General features: G+C 34.7%; 1 protein-coding gene across 9 annotated transcripts in view; it reads left to right on the top strand.

Moving 5' to 3' along the window:
- The window catches only part of EXOC1 (exocyst complex component 1), a 62,095-nt gene that overhangs the window by 32,242 nt on the left and 3,153 nt on the right, over positions 1-26,700 (top strand). For 6 of the 9 annotated variants that reach the window (XM_019469512.2, XM_019469487.2, XM_019469502.2 and 3 more), the window contains 9 exons: positions 4,394-4,499; positions 8,832-8,876; positions 10,389-10,552; positions 11,107-11,214; positions 13,003-13,079; positions 13,621-13,849; positions 21,797-21,980; positions 23,776-23,975; positions 26,337-26,531. In XM_019469512.2, the coding sequence (XP_019325057.1) occupies positions 4,394-4,499; positions 8,832-8,876; positions 10,389-10,552; positions 11,107-11,214; positions 13,003-13,079; positions 13,621-13,849; positions 21,797-21,980; positions 23,776-23,975; positions 26,337-26,531 (1,308 nt within the window). The remainder of the gene's footprint in view (positions 1-4,393; positions 4,500-8,831; positions 8,877-10,388; positions 10,553-11,106; positions 11,215-13,002; positions 13,080-13,620; positions 13,850-21,796; positions 21,981-23,775; positions 23,976-26,336; positions 26,532-26,700) is intronic. The other 3 variants (XM_019469516.2, XM_019469497.2, XM_019469519.2) reach the window with 1 other exon arrangement.

The following is a 26,700-nucleotide window of genomic DNA, read 5'->3' as shown; positions in this document are numbered from 1 at the left end:
TTAAAAATAAGCAAGGGTGAGTGGCACCTGGGTGGCTCAGTCAATTAGGCGTCTGACTCTTGATGTCAGCTCAGGTCTTGATGTCAGGTTCATGAGTTCAACCCCACATTGGGCTTGACGCTAGGCATGGAGCCTACTTTAAAAAAAAATTTTTTTTTTAAATTAAAAAAAAAAAAAAGCAAGGGTGAGGGGCGCCTGGCACCTGGCTGTCTCAGTCAGTGCAGCATAAGACTATTGATCTCAGGGTTGTTCAAGCCCCGTGTTGGGTGTAGAGATTATTTTAAAACTCTTAAAAAAAAAAATAAGCAGGGGTGAATAGTGGGAGTTTCTTGAGGAAGGCTTTCCAGGCGCAGTACAGGTATCCTATGGTAAGAGCATGCCTGATATACTGGAGGAGCAATGAGGAGGCCAGTATAGTTGGAGTACAAAGGGCCAGAGACAGGACCTTAGAAGAAGAATGGAGAGAGGTAAAGCAGGGTGGGACAGACGGGACAGATCAGGAAGGGACTGTGTACATTGGTAAGGATTTGGCTTTTACTATGCAGGAGATGGGGGAGGGACTTTGGGTGGGCTTTGAGCAGTAGAAATACATGATCTAATTTAACTTTAATAAATGGCCATTGTGGCAGGAAGCCATGGATGCAATACTTTTCTGGCATTTCTGCTGTGACCTTTAGTATTGAAATTAACCATGTGACTTAGGGAGCTAAAAAATTGCTACCTAATTCAAATATATAAATAGCCATATTTATATGTCAGATATAATAGCAGTTTACCTAAAATTCTAAAAATACCTTGAAAAACAAGTAAAATATTTTATATGTTTTTATGAATTTGGAGTTCAAAACAATAAATTTAAGTAAGGTAGAAGCTATTTTAATAGTTAGTAATAATTTAATTATGTGGACAACATGATCTTAAAAGATGTTCTTGAGTTGGAAAGAGTAATGTGTTGTTTCTTGAAGTGAAAACAAAAATATTGAGATTGTTCATATAAAGTCTCTTCCCCTCAACCCATGTGCTTACGACCAAACATTTCCTAACAGAAGTTAGCTAGCAAAATCATCTTATTTTTGCTAGTTTTGCTTGCAGAAATTTTTCCTAGTTTTATTCAAAAAGTGGTGCTCTCAACAAACTGAGGGTTGATGGGGGGTGGGAGGGAGGGCAGGGTGGGTGATGGGTATTGAGGAGGGCACCTTTTGGGATGAGCACTGGGTGTTGTATGGAAACCAATTTGACAGTAAATTTCATATATTAAAAAATAAAAAAAAAAAAAGGAAAAAAAAAAAACTAAAAAAAAAAAAAAACAAAAAACAAAAAGTGGTGCTCTCTTTTAGAGTGTTTTATAATGAAGATTATTCTTTCTTAGGAAATTAATATTTATACACAAACCCATTTTATCTTCCTACTTACTGAAATAATTATTACAACTTCCTCTAGTCTCAGGTTCATGCTTTGTGAGAAGGCAGTGGAGTAGGTAGAAATTTATTAGAACTATGATGATAAGAAAAAAGCAGTTGGTACAGTCCTACCAGTATATCAGTATGAACACATTTGGCAATAGGACATTCTTGTAAATCAGTCTTTATGTATTTTCTCTTCAAAGTGCCTTTGCTCATTTAAAGTAAGATCTGACTCCCCTTCTAAACTGAGATCATAAGAAAGGGGACATAAACCTTGGTAAAAAAAAAAATAATACTTTTAAACTATAGTTTTAAAAATGCTTTTCAAAGAGACTATGAATATTCTAAGGTATGTATGTACATCTTATCTGGCTAGCTATTTTAGGTAAGATTATTTTTGTTCCTCAGAATTAGTCTTTTAAGTGTTCTGCAACTCTACTGTTGTGTTATATTTTGTTTTGTTTTGTTTTCATTCAACAGAATTCTGATTTGGAGATATCTTAAAGAAAAGTATTTACAGTACTGGAATTCTTTGCCTTTTGAAGTTTTAGGAGGATTAATATTTTGAATAATTAAACATTATTATATCTCCTTAAGAGTTTTGTGCCAACAAGTGCTTTGTCCCCTAGTCAATATTCAAATAAGTAAAGTAATCAATAAGCTTTTTGCCTAATTGTGTTCTCAGTGAGTATTATTGCCCTATCTTTATATATAATGTAGTATTCATGAATGTAATTTAAATGAAGAAACAAGACAATAGCCAACCTGGCAATGATTTATGGAATCATTCTCTCCTCACAGTATATTTTTGATTGACAATATTAATGAGCTTTTTTAAATGAAATTGACTTATTTCCCAGGAATGTTATTTGATCCTGTGGTTTGAACTTTTGACAGACTGTATTTTACCTCATAATCTAATTCGGTTGCTGAAGGGTTATCGCAACCAGGATTTTATTAAAAAGGAAGAAGGAAGAGAGGAATGAAAGAAGGAGGGAGAGAAAGAAGGAAACAGACAAACCAGTGCTTCTTTAATAAGAAATAATAATTAAATCCAGATACTGTTTGCACTTGGTTGGGTGTCCGCAGCTCACACTTTTTGGCAGGAACAAAAAAAGCCTGTTTCACATTCTTTAAGGGATAAGAATCACAAGGCACTGCCCCAGCTCTACTTATGACTGAGTCTAAGGATAGCCCTGATTTTTGGTATACATAATTAGAGCTTATGGAAACTATCTCAGCTGCTCGGATTCCTTCCTCCCCAGGACTCTGGCCCCTATCTGTGGCTCTGAGTTATTCATGTGGGGCGATTAATATTAGAGATGGTCTATCCATGCTTGGGTAGGAAATGAGCTCTGCTCTCCTAATAATCTCCTGGGGTTCACAGTCAGTCTTGAAGATCCTCAGACATCTTCTCTCAACCTCCGTTCTACATTTGTGGAATTTACCTTTTGGTGTAAAGAGAAGGTAAAATATAGAGACCTCTGTAAGACTACAGTCAGCACAACATAAAGTTGAAGAGACTGCCTGAGACAACAGTATTTAAACTCATGACAGTTAACTTTAAGGTGCTATATACAAGGTGCTAAGAGGCACCTCACGAGAGACTTCCTTCAGAATTTGGTAAATGAGTGAACTGATGGTCACACCTGTCTGTGGCCTTTCCCACCAATGAGTTCTGTTACATACTTGGAAAAAAGGTATCGAGTCATTAGAGTTGCATTAGGAAAGGGGATGATTTTCAATAGTCTGTTCTTGTCACTATTTTCTAGATACCAGAGGAGCTGTTTTGAAATTGTTTAAATTGCTTGGGTAGTAATGTGTACTTTAAGCAATTTGGATATTGGAATGCAGTCTGTTATGTTGAGTTATTTAAGTAGAAGCCACTGATGAAGATTTTACAAATTGTGTGAAGCTAATTTCCCATTTGTCAACTATTTACTGATTTGCAGTGATCAAGATTTTTATGAGAATTTAAAATTGAAAAAAATGAGACATTGAAAAAGTGTGACAGCCCAATGAAATAGGAATTAATTTTAGGTATATTTTAATTTACATTTTTAATTTTTTTTTTATTTTTTAAAGCTTTATTTATTTGAGAGAGAGAGAGAGAGAGCGAGCATGGGCAGAGGAGAGGGAGAGAGAGAATCTCAGGCAGGCTCCATGCTCAGCAACACAGAGCTGATGTGGGGCTTGATCCTGTGACGCTGGGATCATGACCTGAAATCAAGAGTTGGACACTTAACCGACAGAGCCACCCAGGTGCCCCAGTTTACATTTGTTTTTAAATTTATGCAAAGATCATGGGAAAGACTTGCCCATTTGACTAAGTTTTAGTGCAGAGACTTTGTGAGAAATATATATGGCCTACAAATTGAAAAAAGCAGGATCTATATACTATGTTTCATCCAAATACTATTTTATAAGGATAATATAAGCTTATAATATTTTATAAGCAATGTAAACCTACTCTAAAACTGAATGTATTAATTTGAAATAATAAAGGAAGCTGAAGCTTAGATTCCCTGATAAATTTAAAAGAATAGCCAAGTATAGATTTTCTGCCATGGATTTATTTAAATTTAGTCCACTGTATATGCATTTAATTTAGGACTTGGAAAATATATGGTCTCCCACTGTTGAAGAATCCTTCCTGAAAGCCTAAAATATTCTTATATCCTAATAAGCAGATATGATGAAGAAATGAGTTTGAATGCTAAATTATAGATGTTTCCATTTGAGCTAGAATAAATCAAATTTGTTTTTAAAAAATAAATTTTTTGTGAAAACTATAACATGTGCTAATTAGAATTAAATTAGTTATATTTAATTTATACTTATTATAATTTTTATAATTTATAATTTATTATAATTATAATTATTATAATTAAAAATTATTTATAAATATTTTAATTTATAATTAAATTAATTATGTATGTGTATATACATATATTTTTTTAATAAGAAGTACCTGTTACTTTTATTTTAAGAATTACATGGATTATTTATCACGACTGTATGAGAGAGAAATTAAAGATTTCTTTGAAGTTGCAAAGATCAAGATGACTGGCACAACTAAAGAAAGCAAGAAGTTTGGTAAGCTAAAGTGTTTTATTTATGACAAATAATTATAAGACTTTTTGAGCATAGTGAAAGAAGATATGGTAGAATTGACGAAAAAGTAAGTCTAATGTGTTGGTTTGATTTATAGATATTTCACAGAACAAATATTTATATCTGTAAATATGGTTTTTACTAAAATTCTGTAGTATATGACTGACAGCATTTGTGTATTCATGCCATAAATGAAAGCTTCTATTCATAGATAGCAGTTGACCAGAAAATGAAGTGTGATCTGGTAGAGAAAGTAGGAGGCTAAGAGACACACCTTGAGAGTTCAGTTTCTTACTTCCTAAAAGACCTTTTGTAACAGTTGGGGCAAATCATTGATCTCTAAGTCATTGCTCTTTACAGGGAAATGAAAGTGATTCCTGGCTTCTTACTTCTCACTGGCTATTTTGAATCAAAAAGAAAGTTTGTTTTCTCCCCCCATCAAGGGGCTATAAAACCTTACTCAAATTTCTCCTATGGTTATACCTTATTTTCCCAAAGAGATATTTCTCAAGCATGTTGTTTTTTGTTGCTTCTAAATATGTTAAGTGGACAGAAACATGTTTGAAAGGATAACCAGTGAAAGTATCAAGTTGTGAGGAAGGTGATTTGCTGAGGCCACATTCTGCTCTTGCATGTACCCATCTCTGGAGTTCCTTTTGGATGGAGTTCTGTGCCTATTCAAGTCAAAACCTGGCCTTAAATGGCTACAATGTGTACTCAGTGTGTCTGCATAGTTCCCCTTTAGAATAATGAGTTTAGCATTTGCTTGTTGAAAGGAGCCTATGCCCTAAGCAACTTCTGGTAAACAGGAGACAGGATTGAAATTGATAGCACATCTTTCCATTCTTTTCTTTAGGACAGAGAAGACTGTCTTTAGTGGGTAATTATCTGGTAATTCATTGTTGTTGTTGTTTTTAACACTAATATATTGATTATACTAGTCCAGACTTTTGAAATGTTTTGAATCTGTGTACAAATATGTTATACTTAGGTAAAGATACTGATGAGAATCTTGGGACAATAGGCTTTTGGAAACAGAAATGCTAACTCATCCTAAAGGTTAATTGTTCTTAAACAGCAGTGTGTTTATATCCTTGTTAATGTTTCACTGTGGATATGTTATGCTTTTTTTTTTAGTAAGCAGCATATTAATTCAGTTACATGTTTAATGTTTTCATTTAGTATATTTGTCACCACTTGTTAGTGAACCATTTTATTTTGAGAGAATTCTTCTACAGTTATATGAAAACAGGAGGCAAAAGGGAAATCTTTCTAAAATTATCTCTTTAGGAGGTCATTAATCCCAGTATCATAATAGTTTATAAAGCCTAAGATTCACACTGAAATAAATGACATAATAAAAATATAATTTAAATCAAGTATAATAGTATCTTAATGGTTTCATTGCATTAACTTGAAAATTAATTTTTTTTTACTCCTAAGAAGTTCTTAAATTATCTTGTTTAAAATATTTTTAAATTAGAAGTTTAGAAGGCACTTTTATAATTTTAAAACATCATTACAATTATATCTCTTCTTATGTATCAAATTATAACAGGAGAGTAATTTGTGATGGTTGATGGTACCAGAAAATTAGTTTCAGTGATTTTGATATCATTAGCTACAAGAGAAGATAAACTAAATAATAAATAATTCAGATGACAAGTTAAATACAGATGACTTAAGAAATTCTAAATAAGGTAGAATGAAATTTTTTAAAGTGCCTTTTCAATGATTCAAATTATGTTTAAATCAATTTTTTTTAATTTTTTTTTTAACGTTTATTTATTTTTGAAACAGCGAGAGACAGAGCATGAACAGGGGAGGGGCAGAGAGAGAGAGACACACAGAATCTGAAATGGGCTCCAGGCTCCGAGCTGTCAGCACAGAGCCCGGCGCAGGGCTCGAACTCACGGATCGTGAGACCATGACCCAAGCCGAAGTCGGACACTTAACCGACTGAGCCACCCAGGCGCCCCAGTTTAAATCAATTTTTCATAGTAATTATAATTAAAATAGAAACCTGTAGTTTGGGAATGATAACTTTTACATGAATCAAAAGTAATTATAAATAAAATTTAAATATTTTTGTTTTTTACTTGTTCTGAAACTGCTGGGTCAGAATAGAAAGACTGAACTTACTTTACAAGAGGAAAGTATAGTCAATATAGTCATAAAGATTCAGGGGAATACTCTTTGAACCACTCTTAACTCAACTTTAACATCACTTTAATTCAGATAATTCAGAATAATGTTAAAATACCAGTAAATATCTTTTCTTTGTGATAGGTTTTTATGTAGGTCATTGCCTTTTTTGATTAATAGGTTTACTTTGATAAAACTCAGACGCATGGAATTTTCCCCCAAGAATGATATTTTGGTGGGGTTTTCTCCCCTTTGTATTCTACAAATGTACTTAATGCAATGGCAGGCAAAGGAAATTTAGTAATTATTTTTTAAATTACCAGGTTTTTTTTTCTATAGCTAAGATAACACACATACATATTATTTTAGTCCATTGGACATATACATTTGTATAATTACTGCCTCCCTTGTATTTAATCTTCCAAAATCTTAGAAGTGGTATGTCAAAATTATTTTTCATTCTGTTTCTCCACTAAGCTAAGAATCTTGTTGATTCCTAAAGGAGTCTCGAATACAAGGCTGAATTCAGTGCTGGCTAGAAAATAATAAATATTAATTACCCATTATGTAATAAGCACTGCTAGGTACTGAGAATGCAGCAATAAGCAAAGACCCTACCTTCGTGAAGTTTACAGTCTAGTGGGGATTATTTAAAGATATTTAAAAGGTTACTTGAATATTGTTGCTTTTTTGCTGATAAATAATGTAGGCTTTTGTGAACCCCAAATTATAATTAAGTGGCCTTACTAGTAACTACATAATTTGTTGGCTACCAAAAAAAAAAGTGTATGAAGTGTCAGGCTTTGCTCTGAAACTGGTGAACTTAGTATAGTCACACCTTAAGGCCACCAGAAGGTACTGTTCTGATTGACCAGCTAGCAGCTCCAGCAAAACCCCTGCTTGCCACTTTAGTGTCCAGCCTTGTTATTTCATACTCCCTTGAGCTTATGCAGCTAGGGCTGGAACGATATATATATCCCTGGTTTGACAAGGTAGTTGTTTTTACTCAGGCTTTTGCCTTGAAGTTTGGCAGGGATAGTGACAGTTGACACATTATTCTCTGTTTTTGAAATATTTCTAGGTTATAGTTATATTCTTTTAATTTTCTCTTTCATTCTATAATTTCTTTCTTTGCCTTTCACATTAACTTCAAATTTGAGTTTAGAATTTTTCACAAGATCTCTACAACTGATATAATAAATATTATATAGAGAGAAGTTTTAGAATAAAAGAAATGCCAAATGACCCTAAAGGAACTCAAATTCCTATATTAAACCTGTCCCTTTGGCTTTACCTTTCCATCCTCCCATCTCCTGATAATTAGTATTTTGATAAATACTTTTCATCCTAGGTGTTCACAAAGCCAGCTACTAAGTAGTTCAGCTTTATATTTTCAAATAATTTTAAAGCCCCACTCAGGTAATTTTTTATCAGATGTAGTATAACATTATTTAGTACCATGGAGACTCAGGAGTTTTCAGGGAGCAAGATATGCTCTTAATGTCTAAGTCTGCAACTTCATTCTAATAAATTTCCATTGTATTAAACTTTTACCCAACCATATGATCTCACTCATACGTAGAATTTAAGAAACAAAACAAACAAGCAAGGGAAAAAGACAAACCAAGAAAGAGACTCTTGATTAAAGAGAACAAACTGATGGGTTACCAGAGGGGAGGTGATAGGGGGATGGGTGAAATAGGGGATGGGGATTAAAGAGTATACTTACTATGATGAAATAAAATAAAATGATTTCTACAAAATAAAAAAAAAAAAAAACCCACTTTTACTTGAACTGTGTTTTTTTTTCCTAAAACCAAAACTTACAAATGTAGTCTTTTAAATTTAAATATACTAGCTGCATAAACTTAAAAAAAAAAAAATCATTTAAAAGTGTTGGGAGTGGGGGCTGACAAATGCAGATTTTTTTTACCTGAATATTTGAATAAGAACAATACATTAGACTAGTAAAGTTTTTTTCTCTCAGAATTTGTCAACCAGTAGCTGACCCAACTAAACATATGTTGCACCTCTTGTTACTTGATGCTCATGGTTCTTTGCATGTGTCTTTTAAACTAGAGCTTTAACTTCCTCTTGTGCATGGTTTGTGCAAATTGCAGTTTATTAACTTGTCTTTGTCTTTGATGCTTGCAACCTAATCCATCACAGCTACACTGCCTCGAAAAGAAAGTGCTGTCAAACAGGAAACAGAGAGTGAGTATGCTTAGTGTATTAGTAGGTATTCTCAATGCATGGTTGTTTAATGTCTAGAAATTAGTTTTTTGTCTTGACAAAAGTTACACCAAAAATATTAATTGCTCTGAGTTGCCAGGTATTGATTGGTGAAAGAAAAGCAACATGATGGTAGTGGTATGGCTACATTCAAGAAATATAGTTAAAAATATATGGTGGGCAGTCAGGAATTTGTGAAAGGCTTAACCATTCAACTTCTGTTTTCAGGCTGTGTTTAAAAACTATAAAAATTCTTACAGATGTGGTCAGATTTTGCATAATGAAACTGAAGTTTATGTCTTTAATTGTCCTTATTGTATCTTTATCTGTCCCTTCTGACCATCAGTAAATAATACAGGTTAACTGAGAAATATTTTAGAAGATTAAAAAGAATTATTTATTTATATTCAATTCTGAATAAAAATATTACATTTTCTTATAAAAATGTAAGCCTTTAATGCCTCGATGTATGTAGAATGTTGTCCAGCCACATTGTTCTCATTTTTCCTCATGGTTATGATGGATACCTATGTTTATAGCTAACCAAAGATGTCCCATATTATATAGTTCATGGTGTATGTATTATATTTTAGTTGTATTTTAAATGTAACAAGTTTCCAGGGTTGTTGTTGTTTTCTCTCTTCATTTTGTTTATTTTTTATTATTTAAAAAAAAATTTTTTTAATGTTTATTTTGGAGAAAGAGAGCGAGAGCGAACACGAGTGGGGGAGGGTCAGAGAGAGAGTGAGACACAGAATCTGAAGCAGGCTCCAGGCTCCAAGCTGTCAGCACAGAGCCCGATGTGGGGCTCAAACTCACAAACTGTGAGATCATGACCTGAGCTGAATTCAGATGCCCAACCGACTGAGCCACCCAGGCGCCCCCATTTTGTTTAGTTTTTAAAGAACTGTAGTTAATCAGTTCACTTACTATAAAAGCAGAGTTTCTGGGTTCAGGAATGTGTTATGTCGAATCATATGTAATTGACTTTTTATAGGACAAGAATGATCAAGTATCAGCAGTTTGTATGGTTCAATCCAATATTTTCATTTTTAATGTGGAGGCAAGTAATATTGGGATATGGCTGTTTTCTTCAGAAATAAAAGTCATGTTAGCCAGTACACTAAGGAGTCATGGACCTTCATCCATTTTCATGTCTTTTGAGTAAGAAGGAAATCTTCATCTAGTTTAGTCTAGAAATATCAGACAACTTTGGTGAGACTGGGCAAGGTATAGTTCATGTGATCTCTAAGATCCCGTCTAGTCCTATTCTGTGGATCTGTGTAGTTTTGCTGTTCTTACAATATACTCAGGGATAGGACACAAACATTAATGAAGGAGCAGGACACTGTACAGCCTGTCCCATGTGGTAGACTTGTGTGATAACTAATATGAGCACTGGAAGATGAAGACAGTGGAGAAAAGAGCCCTGGTTTACGCTATGGGTCTTTTATTTGTGAAGGTCACAACTTTCAAAGTTTTATTATTTCTTAGGTCTTCATGGAAGTTCTGGGAAATTAACTGGATCCACTTCTAGTCTAAATAAACTCAGTGTTCAGAGTTCAGGGAATCGCAGATCTCAGTCATCTTCTTTGTTGGATATGGGAAACATGTCTGCCTCTGATCTCGACGTTGCTGACAGGACCAAATTTGATAAGGTAAAATAAAATAACAAGTACTTCTTAAACATTAACATTAGTTTTCTAACAGCAGTTTGTAAGTGTGTTCAAAAATTTGGGCTCTGTTGTCTCTTAATTAACTATATATTACTTTCCAATTGGAATCTGAAAAAAGTGCTAGTCAAATGGCAACTGAAATGTGTATTATCAATTCATTGACTTTTAACAGCTTTATTAAAATTTACTATAAATCATTAAGTGCTTGTATCTTAAGTTCTTTGAGCCAACTACAAAGTAGAGAGGAAATAATAGCTTTTATGAAGCTAAATTATTCTCAGCAGTGCATTAAGTTTAAAAAGTTTATCTCTGTGTTCCTCTTTCTAGATGTCAAGTGAATAATTGTTGTGAGTTTTATTCTAGGTATGTCTGGCCCTGTTATGCCTTGATCCTTCTGCTTCGTCCTATCAATCTTGGAATAGTTTCTTTTGGAATTCTATTGAGATTATTATAGATAAAGCATCTGTGGTCCCTAAGTGCATTGAATGTGGATGATTTTTTAAGCATTTGGTGCAGTTAATTTTTGTTTTCTTCAGATCTTTGAACAGGTACTAAGTGAACTAGAGCCCTTGTGTCTGGCAGAACAGGACTTCATAAGTAAATTTTTCAAACTACAGCAACATCAAAGTATGCCTGGAACAATGGTATGGCTCACATTTATTTATTGGCTAATATTTATGATCTGTAGCATAATTGGCCTTATTAATTTATTGTCACAATTTCAATATCAGAACAGAAAAAGAAAAAATTTACGATGTAAGGATGTTTTCAATAATTTTTATCATATCACGAGATAACAAAAACAGTGATAGATAGACTTTGAGCATCTAATTTAATACTCCAGACTGTCTTAGGCTTAAATATCCTCTAAATTAGTGAGGGTGGAAAATGTCTGAATATAAGACATTTTGTAAAAGACGTTATTCAAAAAGAAATTTTAGCATTTCAGTAGTCACCAAGAAAAAATATAATTAAAAAAAAAAGATATTTGAGTATATAAACCATGGTCTAGGAAAAAAAAAGAAGAAAGAAGCCTCAAATCTGAATCTTTCTTATGTCTTTGCTACTAACTAGCATTAAGACCTTAAACCAATTGTTTAATCCCCAGTTTTCCTCATCTGTACAAGAATATAATAATGCCTGTTTAGCATGCCTCTCAGGTGGCATAAATGTAAGAAAATAAAATGAAAGACTGCTGCAATATTTTGAAAAACTTAAAAGCACAATGCAAATAATTTTTTTTTTTAAAGTAGGCTCCATGCCTAGCATGAAGCCCAGCACAGGCTTGAACTCATGACCCTGAGATCTAGAGTTGGATCCTTAACCGACTGAGCCACCCAAGCGCCCCAAATAAAGTGATTTTTTTTTTTAAGTTTATTTTAAGAGAGACAGAAACGGTGCAAGTTGGGGAGGGGCAGAGAGAGGGAGAGAGAATCCCAAGCAAGCTCCACACCACCAGTGTGGAGCTCAACGCGGGGCTCAACCCCATGAACTGTGAGGTCGTGACCTGAGTTGAAATCAAGAGTCGGTTGTTGGGGCGCCTGGGTGACTCAGTTGGTGAAGCATCCAACTTCAGTTCAGGTCATAATCATACTGTTTGTGAGTTCGAGCCCCATGTCGGGCTCTGTGCTGACGGCTTGGAGCCTGGAGCCTGCTTCACATTCTGTGTCTGCCTCTCTCTCTCTGCCTCTCCCCTGCTCGTGTTCTGTCTCTCTCAAAAATAAATAAACATTAAAAAAATTTTTTAAAAAGATGTATGTGTCTCCCTCTCTGTGCTCCTCCCCGACTCATGCATGTCTCTTTGACTCATCTGTCTCTCAAAAATAAATAAACATTTAAAAAAATAATAATAAATAAAAAATAATAAAAGAGTCAGATGCTTAACAAACTGAGCCACCCAGACACCCCAATGAAATGATTTTTAAATTAAGGTCACCTTAAAAAACAGAACCAACATAAAAAGCAATCTAAAATGAATGTTGTTGTAGATGATGATGGTAGAAATTTGCTTATTTGTTAGCCTCTGTAAGAATTTTTAATAGCATTTTTTAAATGCCAGAGTTTTATTTGAATGATTGATGAGATTTCTTTAATTTTTAAAATTGTCTTAAAAGTTTTTTCTGGTTTTTTTGAGCTGCTCCCCCATCCATTCCCACACCTGCTCTGAGCCTCCTGTACCTCCTCTGTCCCTGCTTTCCCCTCCTGTGCACACACACAAGCACAACTTCTCAGCCTACAATAATTCTCAGATCAAATCTAAGAGCAAAACATCTCATAAACATTCTTAAGCAACATACTAAATTATACAGTTTTAAAAATCATTGGTTTTCATAATGTATTCTCTCCTAGGAATTTTAAGACTGAGCAGGCTTTTGCTATATAGTCAAATTGTTGGTCTTTTGTTATGTAAAGTACCTGAATAATTTTTGCAGACTGAAGCAGAGGACGTAGATGGAGGAACATTATCCCGGCAACATAATGCTGGCGCACCACTGCCAGTTTCATCAGAGTATGTGTTTGTTACTATCTGTCATTTCTTTGGGAGGAAAAAAAACTTAAAATTGAGCCTCGGGGAATGCCGCTCAAATGGCCGGGAGGTTGGGGGGGGGGGGGGGGGAGCCAGATGACTCTGGTAATGTGACTGTACTCACAGCACTGACACGTGTACCTAGTGTCTTCTTGACATCTTACTGAGTTAAAATCAGTCCTGTTTGACTCTTCTTTGCTCTGGTAATCACAAAAAAGTGCAATCAATTTTGATGTTTGCTGGTAAGAAGTAGCATTTGAATTGTGGTATATTTCTCAGAAATTACAAAGCACATTTCAGGATCCAGCTTTACAAATGACATTAAGTTATGTTTTGAGTAATAAAACTTAACTTCAAAAAAATATTTTTATGTTGGAAACTGATGTAGAATAATTAGTTCGTCATTTTTGGACATTTTTAATTGAAGTAATAAATTTTAGTCATTCTGTATGTATGCAGTGGATTAAAGTTAAAGATGAAAACACTTGAAACTTGTAATCTGTTTTGTATGTTTTCTGAACAGAAAAGATATGATCCGCCAAATGATGATTAAAATATTTCGCTGCATTGAGCCAGAACTGAACAACCTAATTGCGTTAGGAGACAAAATTGATAGCTTTAACTCCCTTTACATGCTTGTCAAAATGAGTCATCATGTGTGGACTGCACAAAATGTGGATCCTGCTTCTTTCCTGAGTACTACATTGGGAAATGTTTTGGTGACTGTCAAAAGGAACTTTGACAAATGCATTGTAAGTTTTTTTGTTTTTTTTTTAAGTAACTTAGAGTTCTAATGATTGCAAAAATAGGTAAATGTATTTAAATCAAGAGATTTTCAGCTTGCCATTGGGGGATCTGCTCTTCACATCCCTCAAAGCCCTGAAGCAGGGTGTCGGCTGCAATTTATATGAACAGAGTTTGATGATACTATACTGGCTACTTTCCCTTCTACACTTTGAATCTTGGCAAGTTCTGGAGCCCGTGGCGTAGAGGTAGCAGCTGCTTCAGAGATCCACTAGGTCAACTGAAATCTCAGTTAACTGGGGCACCTGAGTGGCTCAGTTGGTTAAACGTCTGTCTTTGGCTCAGGTCATGATCTTGTGGTTCATGAGTTCGAGCCCTGTGTCGGGCTCTGTGCTGACAGCTCAGAGCCTGGAGCCTATGTCTCCCTCTCTCTCTGTCCCTCCCCAACTCATACTCTGTCTCTCTCCCTCTCTCAAAAATAAACATTAAACAAAAATAAAACACTAAAAGAAATCTCAGTTAACCGATTAGGGACCACAGATCACATGAAACGGCTGAAACTATCACTTAGATTTATTGTTGTTGTTTTTAAAACATATTCTAATAAGAAAATTAATAATTGGATTATTTTAATTGTTTAAATTTTTATTTAATTAGTTTTATTAGTTTACTAGTTTAACAGCTGTAATTAATAATCATATTGCTCTATTTTAAGAATACATTGTTCTTATAATAACTTCCAGTAATCATTATTTTCTTCCTTCTAGAAAAAAAGAAAAATTATTAGCTATATTTGTCTGCTAGGTTTTGGTAAGTTTGTAGGTATGAACTGGGCTGTGCCAGGTTCCAAAATAAAAGGTTCATTTTATTAATGTAGCTAATATGTAAAATTTGATGGCTATCATTTGAATATTTCTACTGTGTAACCTCTAAGATATATCCAGTTCTTGAATACCCATAAAATAATGGGAGATAAAAACATTAAGGGCAATTAAAATCCATATTATTCTTACACTTTTAAAAAATAATATTTATTGAGTTTTTAAAGTATGAAGGCAGTATGTGTATGTGTTCACTATAGAAACTTAAATGTCACCTCAGTAGACTTTGTTAATCCTCTTTCCTTACCACATGATTTCACTCGGGATTTTAAATACTTTGAAATGTGACCACTTAAGGCTTATCCTCTTCCCTCTTCCACCTTCCCCAGAGGTGATGATAAACTTGGAGGTTCTGACCACAAGCTGAGAGCCAGAGGGAGAAGGAAGAGCTGCTGAAGACTAAGATAATGAGTCCTGTGTGACATAGCAGGAACACTAAGTCATGAGGACACTATGCATTTCCAGATTATGAAGGCTTTGTTGCTTTTATTAGTAAAATGTAACTTTATCTACCATCTGTCAGTCCAACAGAATATAATTGTTAAAAGCCTAGGATGTAGTGTCAGGTAAATGTAGATGTGGGTTCAAATGAAGTGCTTAGCACACTGCCTTGCACAGCAATAAGGCCTTACTAACTGATGGCTCATAATGGCGGTGGTGGTGCTCACGCTGCTGCCAGTGGTAGTAGTTAATAATAGTTTATTAAAGAATGTTCATGTTATTCTCAAAACAGAGCAGTGGAGAAACAAAGCAAAATTAACTTAGACAAAGGTGCAAACTCAAATATTTTCTCATAAAATTGCATATATTTCTAAAGGATCTATCTTTTGTCACTATAGGGAAGGATAGTTCCTTCTGCCGCCTCTCATCTCTGTGTCTTATTTTAACTCCTGTCTTCTCAGTGTCTGGTGGATTGTGTGTACTCCATAAGTGTTCTATGTTTTGGTATTTGGGACAAGATTAGGACCTAAGGCAGACCTTGAATGGGTCTGTTTGTATTGAGCCAAAAGCACGAATGTCAGATGGCTGTAGAAAATGGGATAGCGCCTGTGTTTGGCTCTTTCATTTGGTGGCCAAGATCAAAGTATCTGGTGTTCTTCAAAGAACAGGACTAAGAAAGCTAGCCTAGCCTGAACTAGAGCTAAAATAGGAAGTAAGTGACATATCAAGTACTACCAAGCTCGGCTCTGCGGTCCTATACATTCTTACCTGTGCTTAATTTGCTTTCCAGGATTCCTCACTTTAGTAATGCAGATTTGCGCCCTTAAACCTTTGAGAGTGATGTGATTTGGTTAAGTTGCCAAGAACAAAGCACAGATAAGCCTCACATGCTATGTGCCTCACATCAAAGTTATAGTCTTAATCACCGAGTAACCTGTGTCGAGTAATAAGCTGCAAGTAATGTGTACAATGAGCTTGAGAGAAATTTTATTTTTATAAGATATAGTTCATTGATGGCTCTTTTTTTTATTTTACTTTTTTATTTTTTAAAATTTACATTCAAATTAGTTACCATATAGTGAAACAATGATTTCAGGAGTAGTTTCCTTAATGTCCCTTACCCATTTAGCCCGTCCCCCCTCCCACAACCCCTCCAATAACCCTGAATTTGTTCTTCATATTTATGAGTCTCTTCTGTTTTGTCCCCCCTCCCTGTTGTTATACTGTTTTTGTTTCCCTTCCTTATGTTCATCTGTTTTGTCTCTTAATGTCCTCATATGAGTGAAATCATATGATTTTTCTCTTTCTCTGACTAATTTCACTTAGCATAATACCCTCCAGTTCCATCCACGTAGTTGCAAATGACAAGATTTCATTCTTTTTGATTGCCGAGTAATACTCCATTGTATATATATACCACTTCTTCTTTATCCATTCATCCATCGATGGACATTTGGGCTCTTTCCATACTTTGGCTATTGTCAATAGTGCTGCTATAAACATGGGGGTGCATGTGTCCCTTCGAAACAGCACACCTGTAACCCGTGGATAAATGCCTAGTAGTGCAATTGCTGGGTCGTTAGGGGAGCTCTATTTTTAGTTTTTTGAGGAACCTCCATACTGTTTGCCACAGTGGCTGCACCAGCTTGCATTGCCACCAACAATGCAAAAGAGATCCTCTTTCTCTGCGTCCTCGCCAACATGTGTTGTTGCCTGAGTTGTTAATGTTTGCCACTCTGACAGGTGTGAGGTGGTATCTCATTGTGGTTTTGTTGTATTTCCCTGATGATGAGTGATATGGAGCATTTTTTCATGTGTCAGTTGGCCATCTGGATGTCTTCCTTGGAGAAGTGTTTATTCCTGTCTTTTGCCCATTTCTTCACTGGATTATTTGTTTTTTGGGTGTTGAGTTTGATAAGTTCTTTATAGATTTTGGATACTAACCCTTTATCTGATATGTCATTTGCAAATATCTTCTCCCATTCTGCCGGTTGCCTTTTAGTTTTGCTGATTGTTTCCTTCGCTGTGCAGAAGCTTTTTATTTTGATGAGGTCCCAGTAGTTCATTTTTGCATTGATGGCTCTTTTCTTAAATGAATGCATTGTTTCTATTCTACCAGTTACAAAGTCAGAAAAGACAAATGTCATTTAGAATATTTCCTTTTTTTTTTTTTTTAATGTTTATTTATTTTTGAGAGAGAGTGTGAGTAGGGAAGGGGCAGAGAGAGAGGGAGACACAGAATCCAAAGCAAGCTCCAGGTTCTGAGCTGTCATCACAGACCCGCTGTGGGGCTCGAACTCATGGACCGTGAGACCATGGCCTGAGCTGAAGTCAGACACTCAACCAACTGAGCCACCCAAGGTGCCCCTAGAATATTTCCTTTTAATATTTAAGTATATTCATGCTATAATTACATCCTGTGCATTTTAATACCCCACTGGGCGCACCGGGGTTGCTCAGTTGGTTAAGCTCCAACTTCGGCTCAGGTCGTGATCTCACGGTTTATGATTTCGAGCCCCGCATCAGGCTCTGTGCTGACAGCTCAGAACCTGGAAACTGCTTCTGATTCTGTGTCTCCCTCTCTCTCTGACCCTCCCTCACTCACACGTGCGCTCTCTCTCTCTCTCTCTCTCTCTCTCTCTCTCTCCAGAAAATGGAAAAAACATCTAAAAAAATTTAAGTGCCACACTAAACAAAAATCTTCATGCAGTTTAATAACAACCATAGGCCAGCATTCTAAATTAGTGCTCACTGTGTACCAGATGCTGATCTAAGCACGTGGCACACATTATCTCATCTAATCCTCACAACCTCCTCCCCCCTACATAAGGTAGATGCTCTGAGACGTTATGTTACTTTCTCCAGGTCAAAGTAATAGAATTGGTATTCGTACCCAGACAGTCTGGTTCCAGTGCCTGCAGTCTTACACTACCCTCTCTACTGCATTCAGTTTGACTCTTCACAGTTATCAATACTGATAAATAAATATTGGAATACAAGAATACCTCAGAAATATTTCAGCTTCAGCTGAGCCAGGCTACCACAATAGAGCTAGTATTACAGTAAAGCCAGTATTGCAACAAAGTGAATTCACATGAATTTTTTGGTTTCCCAGTACATATAAAACTTATTTTTACACTATAATGTAGTCTATTTAATGTTCAATGTCTAAAAAACAATATATATAATATAAAACTATTTTATTGCTAAAAAATGCTGACCATCATCTGAACTTTCAGTGAGTTGTCATCTTTTCTCTGATGGAAGGTCTTGACTCCAGGTTTATGGCTGCTAAGTGATCAGGGTGATGATTACTGAAGGCTGGGATGGCTGTGGCAGTTTCTTAAAATAAGACAACAATGAAGTTTGCCCCATAAATCAACTCTTCTTTTCACAAACAATTTCTCTATAGCATGGGATGCTGTTTGATAACATTCTATCCACAGAACTTCTTTCAAAATTGGAGTCAGTCCTCTCAAACCCTGCCGCTGCTTTATCAACTAAGTTTATGTAAATTCTAAACTTAGTTCTAAATCTGTTGTTGTCAACAGTCTTCACAGCATCTTTAACAGAAGTATGTTCTATCCCAAGAAACCACTTTCTTAACTCATCCATAAAAAGCAACTCCTCATCTATTAAAGTTTTATCATGAGATTGTAGCAATTCAGTTACATCATCAGGCTCCACTTCTAGTTCTCTTGTAATTTCCACCATATCTGCAGTTACTTCCTCCACTGAAGTCTTGAACCCTTCACAGTCATCCATGAGGGTAAAAGCATCTTCTTTCAAACTCCTGTTCATGTTGATGCTTTTGACCTCTTCCCATGAAACACAAATGTTCTTATTGGCATCTAGAATGGTGAATCCTCTTCAGAAGGTTTTTAATTTATTTTGCCCAGATTCATCAGATACAAAATCAAAAATATTTTTCTTTTTTTTTTTTATTTTTTTTTAACGTTTATTTATTTTTGAGACAGAGAGAGACCGAGTATGAACGGGGGAGGGTCAGAGAGAGGGAGACACAGAATCCGAAACGGGCTCCAGGCTCCGAGCTGTCAGCACAGAGCCCAACGCGGGGCTCGAACTCACGGACCGCAAGATCATGACCTGAGCTGAAGTCGGCTGCTTAACCGACTGAGCCACCCAGGCGCCCCCAAAATATCTTTCTTAAATAATAAAACTTGAAAGTTGAAATGATTCCTTGATCCATGGGCTGCAGAATGGATGTTGTGTCAGCAAACACGTAAACACCATTAATCTCATTGTGCATCTCCATCAGAGCTCTTGGGTAACCAGGTGCGTTGTCATTGAGCAGTCATATTTTGAAAGGAATCTGTTTTCTGAATAGTAGGTCTCAACAGTGAGCTTAAAATAGTCCATAAATCATGTTGTAAACAGATGAGCTATCATCCAGGCTTTCTTATTCTATTTATAGAGCAGAAGCAGAATAAATTTGCATAATTCTCTAGGGCCCTACGATTTGGGGAATGGTAAATGGGCATTGGCTTCAACTTAAAGTCACCAGCATTAGCCCCTAACAAGTGAGCCTGTCCCAAGGCTTTGAAGCCAGGCATTGATGTCTCTGTACCTATGAAAGTCCTAAATGACATCTTCTCCCAAAACAAGACTGTTGTGTCTACACTGAAAATCTGTCGCTCAGTGTAGCCACTTTGATTAATGATCTTAGCAAGACCTTCTGGGTAACTTGCAGCTTCTACAGCAGCACTTGCTGCCTCACCTTGCACTTTATGTTATGGAGACGGCTTCTTTCCTTAAACCTCATGAACCAACCTCTGCTAGCTTCAGACTTTTCTTCTGCATCTTCCTCACCTCTCTCAACCTTCATAGAATTGAGAAGAGTTAGGTCCTTACTCTGGATTAGGCTTTGGTTTAAGAGGATGTTGTGGCTAGCTTGATCTTCTATCCTGACCACTCAGATTTTTTCCGTATCAGCAATAAGGCTAATTTGCTTTCTTACCATTTGTGTGTGCACTGGAGTAACACTATTCATTTCCTTCAAAAACTTTTTCTTTGCATTCACAACTTGACTATTTGACGCAAAAGGCCTACCTTTCAGCGTGTCCTCTTTTGATATGCCTTCCTCACTAGGCTTAACCATTTTTAGTTGTTGATTTAAAGTGAGAAGCGTGTGGATTATTCCTTTCCCTTGAACACTTAGAGGCCATTATAGGGCTATTAAATGGCCTCATGTCAATATTGTGTCTCAAAATAAAATTGTGTCTCGGCCTGAGGAGAGGGAGATGGAGGAATGGCTGGTTGGTAGAGTAGTCAGAATACACACATTTATTGATTAACTCTGCCAGCTTATACGGACATGATTTGTGGCAAGCCAAACAAAAGATCATGCATCACAGAAGATCCTTACAAATATAATAATAATGATCAAAAAAGCTTGAAATATTGCCAGTTACCAAAATGTGACACAGAGACGTGAAGTTAGCAAATGCTGTTGGAAAAAAGTGAAGCGCAATAAAATGGGTATGCCATAGTAATAAAGATAATATCAAATGGGTGACAGTGCTCCACAGGACTTTCTAATACTAATATCTGTAGCCTGGAAGTAATTACTTTTCTAAGCCACATGTCATTTGATTTTCAAGTTATACCCCCAAAATCATTTATGAAATTTTAGGTAGAAGTAAAAATGATCTTATAGTATTTAGCAGTGTAATTCTTACTGTGAATATATCTAGATCCTCTGAGAAGTACACAGAACCGTAATTGAATTTGTGGATCTTTTTGACCCAAATGTCTAGGTTTTGTCTATATGAGATATCCCTTTTTTACTTTGTCAACATCGCACACAAGCACTTTGCTGAAATAATTTTAGAATAAGTAACTGATGGATACATGGAAAACTATATAGTATGTAAATCCGTAGTAGAAATGCCTGTTCTCCCTCTCTGTTCTCACACCCAGAAATTAAAGAACTGCTCTATCCAAACACAAAATTTAGGCTAATGAGAATTGGAAATGACTATGGTTCTCAAACCGGAAATAACCTAGAGGAATCCTGTGTGTGCTCTGTTATCTAGTCTGCCCCAAGATAAACAATTACCTTATACTTACCTTTCATGAATAACAGAATTGTTTATTGCTTGTTTTTCTTTGAACAAATAAATACTTGAGGTTCACAAGGTTTGATTTATCTTGTTTTAAGTAATTTGGATTTTTTTCCCTTGATGTTATTTTCTTAAAATATATGTACTTTTTTAAAATTTGAAGTTTTTATTTAAGTTCTAGTTAGGATACATTTACAGTAAAATTGGTTTCAGGAGTAGAATTCAGTGATTCATCACTTACATATAACACCCAGTGCTCATCACAAGTGTCCTCCTTAATACCCATCACCCATTTAGCCCATCCCCTGACCCACATACCTCCATCAACCCTCCGTTTGTTCTCTATAGTTAAGAGTCTCTTATGGTTTTAATTTATGAAAATAGTTTTTCTTGGTTATCCCTATCGTGTTAATCTGTAATTAGTAAACATCCAAAATGTTCTAGGTACTAAATTATGTCCTGCCACTATGATGTATACATTTGCTTATGACTATATGTTGTTTCTAAGCTGCCTGGCTCTTTCTCTCCCTTGCTTTCTGCCTAACATTAGAGTAATCAAATAAGGCAAATGGAAGAAGTAAAGATCTCAAAAAAGAGTAAAGTAGGAATTCTTCCATTTGTTGCTGAATTTGAAGAATTTGCTGGACTCGCAGAATCAATCTTTAAAAATGCTGAGCGTCGTGGAGATCTAGATAAAGCATATACCAAACTTATCAGAGGAGTATTTGTTAATGGTAAGCTTTTGTTATGTTCTAAAGAATTTTTTGGTTGGTTGTTTTCACTATTATGGTAATTCAAGTTGGAGGATAGATACGTTCATTTTCCATATTCTATAGTCTTTTTTAACTTTCTGAAAGTAATTATTTCTTGAACCTGAAAAATAAAACCCATTCATATTCATCAGGAACCACTTCTATTTTAGGGTTCATATGGGCTTATCACTATGCAAAATTGAAATTCCTTTTTTAATCCCCAAAAATGACCTTTTAAAAAAATTTAAAAATTAAAAATGAGATTTTACATTTGCATCTTAGCAAATGTCTGTGTAACCTTAAGCAAATCAATATACTTCTTTAGGCCTCAGTTTTCATTTCTGTCCCATAAGGTAGATTAATGCTAAAATACTATATAATTCACTGTCTTCCTGTAGTATCAGATCCCACAATTAAGTTACAGAAACAGTAGGATGTGCCATTTAGTTTCAGATAAATGATCTGATTGCATGTAGTCAGGAATTTTAAAAGCTGAAAAAATTGACAGAAAGAGGAATCATCTTACCAATTACATACAACATTTTCGGTGGGATCAGGTCAAGGGAAAGATGGATAAATTACACGATTGGATGTTTGTATGGTTGAGATTTCTTTTGAAATTCAGAGTAGCTTTTCTTTGTCTGATTGTAAAGTAATACATGCTCATTACACACCCCCAAAAATAAAAAAACAAATTTTAAAAATCAAGAAGAAAATAATTTGTAATCTCATCAGGCAGAGATAACATTTAATTTTTATCCTTCCAAACTGTTTAATATTTCTCCTTCATATATATGTGTATGTTGAGTGTGTGTGTGTGTGTGTGTGTGTGTTCTTTAATATAACCTGCTACTCCATAATTCTAGTGCCTTTCCTTGTCAATTTATGTTATTACTATAATCATTTTCATGACCACATAGTATTCCATGTGTTATTATTTATCAAATCTCCTATTAATAAGCATTTAGTTTGTTTCTAATTTTTTGCATATATTTTTGTATTCTTGTCCAGTCATTTCCTTGGAGTAAATTACTGGAAATGGAATTACCAGGTCAAAAAGTTTGCATATATCTCAAGGCCTTTGCCAAATTGCCATACAGAAAGGTTAAACCAGTTTAGTGTTCTGAATGGTTGGTGAGAGTTTTCATCACATCTCATTAATGCTGGATATTAGTAGATATTATCAGTCTTTTTATTCTTTGTCGACCTAATAGGCTATAAATTGATTTTGTTTATGGTTGGTTTTTTTTTTTTTTTACCATGCAAGAGCTTTGAAATTTCATGTCCGATTTATTTATCTTTCCCTTTATGACTTCTAAGTTTTTGGACCATTCTTAAAAAGGTCATGCTATCACAAAAGTTTTGTGTTTTTTTTTTTAATTAGCTTTATTTTCCCTGGTACTTGTGATTGTATTTGTTTATTTATTTGCTTTCTACATTTTTAAGTACTTGAGCAATTTAGAATTTCTTTGGCTGAAAATTGCAAATAGGAATCCAGATTTAGTGTATTTGAAATATTTGTATATATGCAAATGTGTATATATACACATTTATATACACAGATACACACACACACACACACATATGACTGTTTTAGAGTGATTTTTTAATTAGATTTAAGTGGATATGAAAACCCTTTAGTATATTTTATTAAGTCCAGAAATGTGCTTACTTCTTAAACTTACAAATGAAAAAAAATCATGTAAATATTTTTATAGCTAAATATGGTCCTATTCATATCAAAATGTTATTATATTTTTTCTTTTTTTGATTTTAGTGGAGAAAGTAGCAAATGAAAGCCAGAAGACCCCCAGGGATGTAGTTATGATGGAAAACTTCCACCATATTTTTGCAACACTGTCTCGTTTGAAAATCTCATGTCTAGAAGCTGAAAAAAAAGAAGCCAAACAAAAATACACAGATCACCTTCAGTCTTATGTCATTTACTCTTTAGGACAACCTCTTGAAAAGCTAAATGTAAGTATATTTTCATTCAGTGAATTTTCCTGATTTTGAACCTGTATATCATATATTTAGATATGAATAACACAAACATTCATACTAATTTGCTCATGTATTGATGCAAAAGGATAAGGAAGGAGGGACTCAGTTATCAAAGGTTCCAGTGTGCTAAGACACTATTAGGTGCTCTATACCTTATTTTAATTCTTGCGAAAAATGATCTGGGCTAAGGTAGCATCAACCCATTTTACAAATGAAGAAACTGAAAGTAAATAAACTTGCTTGAAGTCATAATAACTGGCAAGTAGCAAAGCTGGGGGAATGAACCCTAGATTAGGCTTTTCCATTGTACCAGGTTCTCTTTTTTCCTCATAAATGGCTCATCTCTAACCCTAGTTCAAATGAAGATTTTGAAAACTTTATCAAGATAAAAAGAAAACCAAAAATTGCTTTTTTCATTGCCTTTTTCTTTCCCTTCCTTTTCTGAAGTGAGTCATTCTCCAGAGCATATTTGATTATTACAATTAAGAATGGATGGTTTTAGAGAACTTTACAATAGTGGAAGCTTCAGTGGACCCCTCTAGATAACTTTGTCCACAATGTGATTAGTGCTCTTTCATAAGTTTTTAACTTGAAATTAGAGCCAAAATATATATATGTTGTCAACAACAAATGCTTAAAAGACATTTAATCAAATCCACAACCAATTCCTTCTAAAACTTAAGAACAGACAGATATTATTTCTCTAGGGTAAAAGGTCTTTCTCAGACCTAAAGTCTACTTGGTACTTAACTGCAACATTAGAACCATTCCCTTTGAAATAAAATTTAAAGCAGAATCATTGCTAGATCCTTTAATATTTAACATTGTTACGGAAGCTCTAGCCAATGCAATAAGACCAGAAACATAAATAAAAGATATGGAAAGGAAAGTTAAGGTTATAATTACGTATATATAATAGGTTGAAATTACTGATCTATGATAAAGTAGCAGGATTTGAAATAAGTGTATAAAAAAATAATTTATTTCTGGTATGTTATAACAACCAATTAAAAGGTTATGTAGAAACAGGGGCGCCTGGGTGGCTCAGTCAGTTCAGTGTGTGACTCTTGATTTTGGCTCAGGTCATGATATCACAGTTTATGAGATCAAGCCCTACATAGGGCTCTGCACTGCCAGCACAGGGGCTACCTGAGATTTTCTCTCCGCCCACCCCCAGTGCTTCCCTGCTTGGATGTGCACATGCACACACACAATCTCTCTCTCTCTCCTTGTCTCAAAATAAACAGATGAACTTAAAAAAAAAAAAAGTTGATGTAGAAACAAAATTTTTAAAAGCACCAGGAATAAATTTATCAAAAAAATTATTAGCAAAAGCATAATAATTTAATGAAAAACAAATAGTACTTACCAAGAAAATTTTAGAGAAAAGTAATGAGAGGAGATTTGGCTTGTCAGCATTAAATCATATTGTACAGTACTCACATAAAGGTGTATCAATAAAAATGCATATTTAAAAAACAAATATATTTCAAAGACGACCTGAAATGAATATTTGTAACAATACAATAGTCAGTATATTTAATATAAAATGCCTTTTTAAAATCAATAAGGAAAGCACTAAGATCCCAATGTATAAATGGGCAAGGGTTCTGAATATACTATAAAATATGAAAGCAGGTTAATTTCATTTATAGCCAAAGAGTCGTGAAATAAAACAACAAATAAACCTTTTCACTCATCAAAATGTAATTTCTTTAAATTGTGGTAATTCTGATGATTATGTGGTAAGTAGCAGTTTCATGTCCTATTGATAGAAATATAAATTGATTGAACTTGGAAGCAAATTATGTATTTGAAGAATCTTCAGAATACTTAAAATGATGCTCCTCAACTAAGGAATCATAGACCTTGAAAATTGTACTGGAAAGTAATCAGTATTGTGGGTAAATACTTTTGTATGAAAAATATTTATGACCACTGTGTGTACAATAAATTTCTTTTAATCGGAGTAGATTTTGCCAACTCTGAAAAAGTGAAAAACGTTAAATATCCAATACAGGAGCAATGAATAAATTGTAGTTCAGCCATTAGATAGAACATTATGCAGCTGTTAAAATTTATAGTTTGGAGAAAACAAAATATTAAATGGGAAATACAACATATAATATAACCTAATTTATATATTTACAAGAAAAGACTAGAAGGAAATCTAAAATGTTAACAGTGGTTATCTCTGAGTAGTGTGATACATTTTTAATATATTTTCTGAGTTTAATACAGTGAATAAATACTATTTTATAATGAGGGTTTTTTTTTAATTTAAATGGTAATAAAAGCAGTGCTTAGCCATTATTTCTTTTCATTTCCTTGAAGCATTTCTTTGAAGGTGTTGAAGCTCGTGTGGCACAGGGTATAAGAGAGGAGGAAGTAAGCTATCAACTTGCATTTAACAAACAAGAACTTCGTAAAGTCATTAAAGAGTATCCTGGAAAGGAAGTGAAAAAAGGTCTAGATAACCTCTACAAAAAGGTTGATAAACATTTATGCGAAGAGGAGAACTTACTTCAGGTATGCTTAGTTCCTTTAACCATCCTAGATTGCACATCTTTACATATATTGCTTTTCTCCAGGAGTCATCTAGAAAGGCTACAGATTTTCTATTTTAGTGCAGGAGGAAAGTTCCATAAATTATAGGCCAGATTAATGAGTTGTGAGGAAGAAAGGAACAACATTGATA

This window comes from Panthera pardus, unplaced genomic scaffold, assembly GCF_024362965.1.
Source record: "Panthera pardus isolate Hobbes unplaced genomic scaffold, ASM2436296v1 HiC_scaffold_13, whole genome shotgun sequence".
Lineage (NCBI taxonomy): Eukaryota > Metazoa > Chordata > Mammalia > Carnivora > Felidae > Panthera > Panthera pardus.
The sequence above is the reverse complement of the archived record's forward strand: the minus strand, read 5'-3'. Positions and strand labels throughout refer to the sequence as shown.